This window comes from Limulus polyphemus, unplaced genomic scaffold (genome assembly GCF_000517525.1).
Source record: "Limulus polyphemus unplaced genomic scaffold, Limulus_polyphemus-2.1.2 Scaffold9841, whole genome shotgun sequence".
Classification (NCBI taxonomy): domain Eukaryota; kingdom Metazoa; phylum Arthropoda; class Merostomata; order Xiphosura; family Limulidae; genus Limulus; species Limulus polyphemus.
In genome coordinates this window covers 4,114-14,279 of record NW_013675451.1, presented here as the reverse complement: position 1 = coordinate 14,279, position 10,166 = coordinate 4,114, and the positions used below count along the sequence as shown (strand labels likewise).

At 31.2% G+C, this 10,166-nt stretch overlaps 1 protein-coding gene across 1 annotated transcript in view; it reads right to left on the bottom strand.

The window, feature by feature from the left end:
- Positions 1-665: 665 nt before the first annotated feature.
- LOC106476116 (small ubiquitin-related modifier 3-like) overlaps positions 666-10,166 on the bottom strand; it is a 12,184-nt gene continuing 2,683 nt past the window's right edge. Inside the window, exon 3 of the mRNA XM_013936784.2 lies at positions 666-3,626. Coding sequence (XP_013792238.1) covers positions 3,495-3,626 — 132 coding nt within the window. The 3' untranslated portion in view covers positions 666-3,494. The remainder of the gene's footprint in view (positions 3,627-10,166) is intronic.

Sequence of the window (10,166 nt, the reverse complement as noted above, 5' to 3'; positions counted from 1 at the left end):
AATAAAAAATTAACATTATTTCTGTTATTATAAAAATAAGACAACACATTTAACTCTCTCTCAACACGTGTTAGGTTATTCTCACTATGTATCCACATCAGCTATTAACATTTTTTGTTTCTGTGGTATTAAATAAGGAATTTTTTTAAGACACTAACACAAGGGTTGCATAGCTGGAGATAAATCTTCTTCCCAATAGCTATGGTTCTATCTTGGTGATGGAAAACTTAAATGTAAATCTCTTGAGTCTTAACACAAGATAAGTAAAAACTATAACATATTGGGTAAAAAGATAAGCTGGTTGAGGTCTATTATGAAGAATTTCCTAATCTTCTGTTGTCTCATAATGAAATTTTAATAGTTAATCATCATTTAAGATTTTTGAGTGACTGTATTAGTTAAAAAAAAAAAGCCTAACCTTGTCAATATATGTGTTAAATTGTGCAATTAATGAGTGGTAAGATCAAATACTATCTACTCACAAATAAGGTTGTGTAAACTTTTAATTTGGCTTTTTTGTTGTATTGTAGGTATTTTGTAAAGTAGATTTTTTTAATTCAAACTTGATATGATTTGTTATGAAAATCAGACATTCCAAACCATTCTATCAATTAATCTAACTTCTTCACGTGAACACAAAGCTTTCTTTTAGATTTTTAAACCTATTTGAAAACATAATTTGGATTTACAGTAGAGTTAATAGCTTCTGAGAAATACCATCTCTTTATATGATTAAGTGATTGAGAGAGAGAAAAAAAAAGAACATCTCTTTTGTTTCACTTTGATTTTAAACACCATACAGTATAGCATGTTTGTTTACTAAATCTTTAACTCTTATTTTCATTCAGCATTTCATACAAATAATAAACATAATTTCACTAAAAGTTTACATTTTCCTCAACTGAAAATGTATTTCCGACAGACACTTACCTCCTTTCACAAAATAGCTTTTCTCGGTTAGTACTGCCCTCAAGTGTCGCAAATTTTTAATGTTCATCACCAGCCTTCCACCTCCCGCTTTTGCATATCCACATGTAAGTAATTATGCAGCAGCTCTCCACCAATAGGAGCAAAGTCACAACCACTAACACAAACAGCGCCCTCTCCACATTTGCACTCATTAATCACTTTGAGATTGGTCAGAAGACTAGGGTAGGGAATTCACAGTGGCCAAGGCAGCAATTGCTGTCGTCTATTTCAATATGGCCATAATGCCCTCAGAAAATCACTAAATTCCATTGCCAAGATGATCACCTTTTGGTATTCCAGACCCACCAGGAATGTACATCCAGAGGATGGTAGAAAGGAGGAATACCACTGTGGGAAAAAGCAATCTGTCGTATATACATATTAACAAGTCACTGTGCTAGAACCGAAACCTTGCGGTATCTGGAACAATATCACTGCCCTACTCTCAACTGAGTGATATGATGCATCACTCAAAAGGACAAGCCTCCATGGTCCACCACCCCAGCAGCTAGGAACGAGTGAGAGGCAAGGACTCCCATACTCCACTAGAAGAAAATATGGAAAAATGCATTGGGGAGTCCAGAAGACCACATCACCAGCAACAGTGCTATGGGTGACTGTGATACCCTATTTTGAAAAGCAGAGCTACCATGTTAATGGAGTCAATCAACCAACACCCGAAGGCAACTGGAATTGTACATCAGTTCTGCAGTAAGAAGAATCTCAATGCCACAGATCATCAGAGATGGGCAGCAAATCCTTTCTGTGTGTCCATGAGTGTATGGTTTGGGACGAACATATTTCCAAAGACCACTAGAGAGAACTACTAGCAGTTCTATGGAGCACCTCATCTCTATGGTGTGCATAACCTAATTCTGCAACATAATTGTTTCAGCATGGATAACAATTGAATGGAGACCTGGTAGCATTTGGAATTGTACATGAGGTCCATGGTAGGAAAGGCTACAGTGTAATTGACATCAAGCATAGTCAAAGGATAGGCAGTGCGGGTTTAAAAAAAAGTATACCTGGTCAGGCACTACTCACCACAAAGTGGGATCCACAGTACACTAACAAAAAGGTCTCTGCAAGTAAAGAAATAACAAAAACATAGTAAAGAAGAATATATTCTATAGTATAAAGGAAATCATCCACAAATTTGCGAGCAAAAATAAGCATGTCTGACCAGTACCGCTGCCAATCAAGAAGTGATTAATGAGTGCAAATGTGGAGAGGGCACTGGTTATGATAGGATGTGTTGCACTCCTATTGGTGGAGAGCTGCTGCATAATCATTTACATGTGGACATGCAGATGCAGGAGGTTGATGGCTAATGGCAAGCATTGAAAATATGCACCGACAGAGGGCAGTACTAATCAAGAAAATGTATTTTGTGAAGGGAGGTAAAATATTGTATTGGAAATAAAAATATCTGTGAAACTACATGCTCCATTTATGGCATGAGATTTCTTAACTAATCATTTAAACTCTACTAAGTATCAAACATTTTTATATTGGAAATCTTTACAGTTATCCAATAGATTTTGTGCTACTTAGGCACTTTTTAATTAGATTATCACAACAACGCTAAAAACACATTTAGCCACATATTTTTGGTTTATGTAAAGGATGTGTGTAATACTAATATGGTCTACCAATTTAGTAAAATATAAAACAAGATTTTATTTGATTCACCACAACCATGAACCTCAAACAAAAAAAATGAAGTATTTTTTATTTCACATAAGTAAATCAGTTTAAGTCATATGGCAATTATAAATACTACAGCTTAACTTACATAATTAGCAGACAAAATAACTTTTATACTTAATAAAGTTAACCCCCACACAGAAAACTTAGTTTGTACAAACTACATTTATGACATGTTTCTTATATGTTGTTTTGAATCAATAAAAAAAAAGGAGGTACAAAAGACCTATTATAGGGTGCAACGTTACCAGTCCCATCCTCAATGTATGCGTGTGGGGGATAAACTTTATAATATTTTTCTTACTATCTTTTATTAAACTTATAGCATGCTGATTTGAAAGAAAACCAAAAAAACACAAGCCTAAAGAAGAAAATTACTGATGAAAAAATTTCACTATCATACAGTAACTTCTTTTTCTGAAAATTTATTATTGAAGAACACTGTTGTTTTCTAATACTACTTTTTTCTCATTTTTAAAAATCATATTAAAAACATGGGATTATTCTTACACTGAAACACATGTCAAACCTAATCCTAACTTACCACTACTTGATCATTCATTTTTTAAAGAAAATAATAAAAATGTCTTAGATTTAGTTTAAGTTAGCCCTAAAATCAGTTAATATAAAGGACAATGGTACATTATTCTGGAAGAAACTGGAAGAATGGTCAACTAAATAGCACAGAGTTACATTATTTTTACATATAACTTTCCAATGAGTGAAAGATATGAAAAGATGGCTTTCAAATCTCTGATGTTATGAGCGAGTTCTCATGTACTTCTTTGCCAATATACATCAGCAGAAAATCAGTGTCATTTTCCACCAGTCTGCTGCTGGAATACATCAATAGTATCCTCATCCTCCATTTCTAGTCCAGCTGGAGTGTCTGTTTCACTTACTGGCTGACCATCAAAACGAAAACGGACATTCTGAATATTCAAGCCCTGTCAGGTTTTTTATAAAAAAAAATAAATTATATTTTTCATTTCCCAATAATGTCACAATGTTTATTATGCTCATGTAATACTTCTTTACAGAACCATAAAATAATACTTTTCCATTTTTAATAGAACTTTTGCAAAAATCAGAATTAAAAGAAATAATCTCTAGAAAATAAGTCATTCAAAAACAATACCCGATAAACAAAAATATTGTTAAATACCAGTCCAAATAGCATGCCAATACAATAATGCATTTTAGTGGAAGACTGAAAATTTACAATAATAATGGACACTGCACAAATGGATTAACACAAACAAATACATGATATTGGAAATGTTTAGTTCATAATATTTTACCAGTAAAAATATAACTATCTTCTAATAATGAATAGGCAAAACTAAGGTATGAAAGAGTAAATTTTTTCACTTGTCTAGGTCATACTGCTAACGGTTTTGAACTACTTGCCTGAATGAGATTTTTCACTTGTCCCAGACAACTGTTAATGTCCTGTTCTATTGGGTTAAATGAAGCTCCTCAAGAAATAATAAGAGAATCACATTTTGGAAAGAAAATTGGTTTTTCTTGATAGTGAGTCTTTTATTTTATTCTTATGTATTTTTTGCCACAACTTCTAAAATCTCATTAATTACATCTAGTAATGGAAAGATTCATCCATACGGAGACCTTTTCATGAGAAAAACCATACGTGCAGTGATTCACATTCTCAACTGAATTTGCCTTTCATGTATAATTAGATTTGAACATGTGCCTATATGTGAGCATGCAAGTGCCCTAGTCAAACAAAAAGGACTGCATAAGCTTTAACATAATACTATATATACTCTACTCATTATGCTACTAAAAAACTATTATTACAATAGAAATGAAAACAAGTAGCTTACATGTACAAACATTACATAAAAAATTTATTAAAGTTATTCTATTAAAGTAATAATTTGAAAATTAATTGCAATGCTTATGAGAAAACAAGACAAAATGTGTTTGAATAATATGGTCCTCAAATTAATTTTGGGCAAATAATGCTTAATACTGGCATAATTATTGTTTACAAAGTTTTATCTCTTGCTTAAATAATTCTAAGATGTAACCAGAATGTAACTTTTGATAGTATTTTTTTTCTACAAATTTGTTAAAATGAAATTTATTTATTTTTTTACACATGACAATTTTCACTGCTTCCACCATAAGTATCCATAATTAGTCATGTCACAGCAAAACGAGTTAGTTATTTGAATTGCATGTAGTCTACAGCCAACTGATCAGTTTATTAGTCAATGTTTTGTCACAGTGAAGTTTACTAATGTGTAGTACGAAAAGATCTGAGTGGCTACATGTATAAAGACTAGTTAATGGACGATAAGTAAGAATTGTGTTGTAAACGTGATTAATTTTTTAAAAAACAATCCAATTTTTCATAAATCATTTAACCATTTTGCTTAAATGTAAAATGTTGTATATAGATTACCAAATATTTCAAAAGCTCTATATCCATAGTCAATAACTATGGATGGTAACTGATATGGTTACACTTAAGTACCAACCTTGAAATCTGATAAGTTACATTTTTTTTTTGAAATATTAAGTTTTCTTAATATTTAAATTCTGTAAAGGATCTTGGTTTAATTTTGATGAATATGATATTAATTCAGCTCTAAAGTTCAGAACATAACTAAATTATATTAACACCTACATGGTAAACCATGTAAAGTAAAATTTTGATTGTATTTCATAAAACAACACTGATAACTATACTTGAAATTTAATATTCAAATCTAATTACCCAGTACGTTGATTAGCAAAAGTGTCATTTAATATTTAGAACAAATCCATCTCTATACTTGCAATTATGAAGAATGAATTATGTTATATTCTAAAGTGGGGTTCAATTTAACATTCAAAGTATATAGCATAAGTTCCAAAATGGTTTTCAATTATTATAGAAACAAAAATAACATATGGGCAACAACAGACCATTTGGTCCCTCAAAGGCTGTCCTAGCACACCCACCCTTGGGAAAATTAAAAATCCAAACCCTGGAAATTATCAATTCCCCTCTGTTAAAGTGCTGGTCTTCAATACTGCCGATGACAACTCATTTCATAAGACAATAAACCTGTTAGAAAAACAAACTGTCTTTACTGGAGCCTAGCCTGTCCAAACCTTAAACTTGTATCCTCTCATATTATAATCTTCAGAATATAGCAAAAAGAAATTAGAAACGTTTGTCCTATCTACCTTTCCTATCCCGCAAGTAATCTTAGATACAACCAGCAAATATAAGATGTATTAATTTACTGTCATAAAGTTCCTCAAAATAAACCAAAACTTCTGTGGTTTTTATGGTGAGGAATTATCACTTATTAGACACATATAAAAATGTTTTTTATATGGTGAAGAATAGAAAAACTAGAGGAAACACTTCCTGGTCAGGATTTTAAAGAAAGAATACACAAGACAGATGCATTTTACATTTAGTACTGTTAGTGGTGACAGATATGAGCAGTTAATACACTGTGATAAAAAAGTTCCTTAGCTATGTGAAAAACAAAAATTATCGAGTGACACTATCATTTCAGACAAGAAATTTTTTGCAGGAAGCAAGGATTATATTAATGTAGATATACTTGGATTATGAGTTAAACTCGTTAGATCTGTGGAACAGAAGGGTATAGAAAAGTTGTTTGCTTGAATGGGATCAATTTAAGTATACTGTTAAAGCATGTGTTTGATGGAGCAATTTAAGATGTCAGTGGTGAAGGAAGCTGTAACTTTTGGAAGATAATGTCTTGGCTTTCAGAAGACGAGGCTAGTAAATTACAGTAACAAGTTCAGTTTCTTTTACCTTGATTCACAAAGTCTATGTAATAGGTTCATTATAATATTATTACCTTTGATGTTTTAACTGAGAAATTTTGCAGGATTAATAAGAATTGTCTCAAATTTGATGAGAGATTGGATGATTAATCTAAATGAGGGAAAAAAATGTATGAAGAGTGTGAGAAATTTGTTACAAGTTAAACTATCTGAGAAAGAATCTATTTTTTCCAAAATCTTACAATCAAATAGAAAATAAATTTCTAAATATGCGAGTTAAAGAATAAAATAATTAATATTTGTAAAATGCCAAGCTTGTTTGTTTGTAGTTAAGCACAAAGCTACACAAGAGGCTATCTGTGGAAGCAGTAAATTTAAGTGAGTTTAAGAGAAATCTTGATAACTATATGAATGATAAGGAATGGCTTTAAGATTTTTATTTTATTATATATATATATATTTCATTTATCAATTTGTTTTAATTTAAATTAGAGGATGGGTCAGCCAAGATGGTCCAATAGATCCCTTGTTATCCCTAAACATGTTAGTAATGTGTTCTACTAGCTAATGTGTTTTGTGCCCACCATGGGTATCAAAACCTTGTTTTTAGCATTATGAGTCATCAGACTTACCACTGAGGACCCAAAATGAAATCTTACATGAATATAAGCTTATTTTTTAAATGAATCATACAAAAGATGGTCAAAATAACTGAAACAAGAAAAATAAAAACAAAAAGTTCAATTCTCAAGACATCTAATATTAATAAAAAGGACTATGAAAATCTTCTAATTTCAAGTTATAAAATTTTTTCAAAAGAAGTTTTATAATTAGAAATATGAAATCAAGATTAAACTGAACCTTTAAAAGATTCTAATATGAATGTTTTTATGGAGGAAAGGAACATGAATAAGTATTATTTACATTTTTATTAATGAGTAAGAAGATTACAGAGATTTTAAATGTGGTCTTTTTAAGTCACTAGACACTGAGGAAAGTTCTGAAATCTAAATGATTATTGATGTGACTGATATTTAAAAAAACAACAGAGCAGTAAAGATGAAGATGGAAATTCAGTTGTTTGAAATATTTTAATAGTCCATTTTCAGAAATCATTCATGAAAACTCCTCGCAAGATGATATTACTTAATAACAAATGTTAATCATGTTTTTCTTACAAGATTAGTGTAAAAAATAGGTTTAAAAACTTGATATTTTTTTGGTTTTGTGATTACTGGAGTCCTTTAGCAGCTCATTATGAGTTCTTTGTTCTTCATAAATTCTGCCAATAATTTGGATTATAAAATTCTGTAGAGATTGTTTCTTTAGGTCAGAAAAATCTGAATGGTATCAGTGATTTTGTTTGATTGTTGTTTACACAAAGCTACACTATACACTATCTGTGCTATTACTAATGTAGGTATCAAAACCAGGTTTTTAGTGTTACCTGTCCTTAGACTTACCACTGAGCCACCACAAGGTTGTATAAACAAGTGGGCATGAACGTGAAAAATTACTTACAATACTGACAAGTGTAACAACTAAGTTAGTTATGGAAATTTGGAAAAATGACATTACTTGTGAGAGAGGAGCACTTCTTTTATGGACATAAAAAAGTGTAAGATATACATGACTGTATCCTTATGAATTTAATTCCAGTGTTATGATTTAGATAGTTATCTAGTGCAAATGTTAAATTTAGTGATAGAAGTGATAGTTTATCACAAATTTGTTTACATAACTGTTTAGGAATCATACATTGTGTAGTTCAATCATTATGAATTGGTGATCATTATATTATTGTGGTATGTTACTAGAACCTTCTGAGTTTTATCATGTATCATAAAATCTAACAGTGTGTGGAATGTTCTAGACTTCTGTCAGGGTATAAATAAGCATCAGAAATTTAGTTTGATAGATCTATGATGTGTGATTTTGAGTTTAGCCATAAAGAGCAAATAGTGGTGATATTTCTAAAGTGAAATTATTACAGTGTATTGTAATAACAGAGTAGAGAAAATAAAATTTGTCTTGTCAATTCTGTTCTAAGGTAACTGAACCAGCCTGTGTGGACTTTGATGAAAAATAGACAATTATTTAAAGCTCTGAATACAACTGTGATAACCAACAGTGTAACGAAAATTTGTATATATATTTAACTTGTTTTAATATATTATTTTAAAACAAGTGGACTGTGTGCTGTTTGTTTCTTATTGAAATTTATCACCAACAAGTCACAGACACCTACTGTAAAGAATCCAGCCAATACATACATAAAACCTGATGAAATGGATGTAGATTTCATTAATATTAAATGACTGAAACCTTCAGGTTCATTTTAGCTGAAGTAAAAAAGATAAATAATGTTTTGAAATTACTTTTAAAAAAAAGTATTTTAAAGAGTAAGGATGTTATTGTAACCTTATGTAAGATTTCATCTAGTGCACTATTTGCAGATTTGATCCCACTATTACAGCAAGAACATTAATATGCTGAAGAGACAAGTAGAGATGGGCTATTAAATTGACACCTGAAAATTTGAACAATTAAGACAGGCTTACAAACCCAACAAGTGTCTCTAAGTTCCAGAATTAGTAATCTTTTGATTACGATGTTCAAAACTGTTAAAGTTTGGTGAGACTGCTGATGGAACGCATGTTTGAATGATGAAATAATAAACTTGGAACTGTAAACTTTAACAAAGAAAAATATAATTTAGATATGTTATATGACAGAATGTACTTCTATAAAAGACATTATCTTATAGAATAGAGTTTGTCTGATGATATGGTGTGCTGTTAATTTAAATTCATTCAAATTATTGTTGGGTAAGCATATGGATGAAAAGGGGTAGATTTAGTTTAGGTTGCTTCCTTTTGTTGTTGTTAGTTTGTGTGACCTTTATTGGGTCAAACATGTACTTACCACAAATGCTGTTTATATGTTCTTTTTTAATGTTTATATAACTAAGAGAACCATTTAAGCAAATCTTATTATAGAAGTAGTGTGCTGTAATGTTTCTGATAAGGCTAGGCACTCGCACAAGATTCTTTAACTAGATGGATGTAATCAGTTCATAAAATTTTTATTCTTCTATAAGGTTACTTCGATATAATAACCAACTAAACAGTATAAGTCTGTCTATCTTAAATATGTATTTCTCATATTATAATGAAAACTAATCAATGAAGGAAATCACAAAGTAATTGCACCTGCTTAACTAAAACCACATGTACCATGAGAAAACTGGATGCTCCTAGCAATAATATTGCTATGCATGCTCAGTGCTAACATGAATTCTGAGGCATAATATATATATACTCTATAATACCACAATTAGTATTTTATAGTAGTTTATTGTATACTGTAACTAGAGATGGCCATACTTCAAAAGATAGCTGGTAAGAAAAATTAGATACATTATATATAAGTGGTTGTAAACTAATTGACTAAGAAGACATACGAGGCCTGTGAGAAAAGTATCCGACCTTTGGCCGGGGAATAAAAACTGGCATACCTGGAGCTTTGGAAACCTAATCACCTTCAAAGTAGTCTCCTTGGGACTCCACACACTTCTCCCAGCAGTGCCGCCATTGTTGGAAGCATTCCGAGAAAGCTTCTTTCGAAATGGAGTTTAGCTGTTCCCCAAACTCGAGTGGCCATTGAAAGGAACGCGATTTCAGACAAGAGAGGACATTATGGCTGCA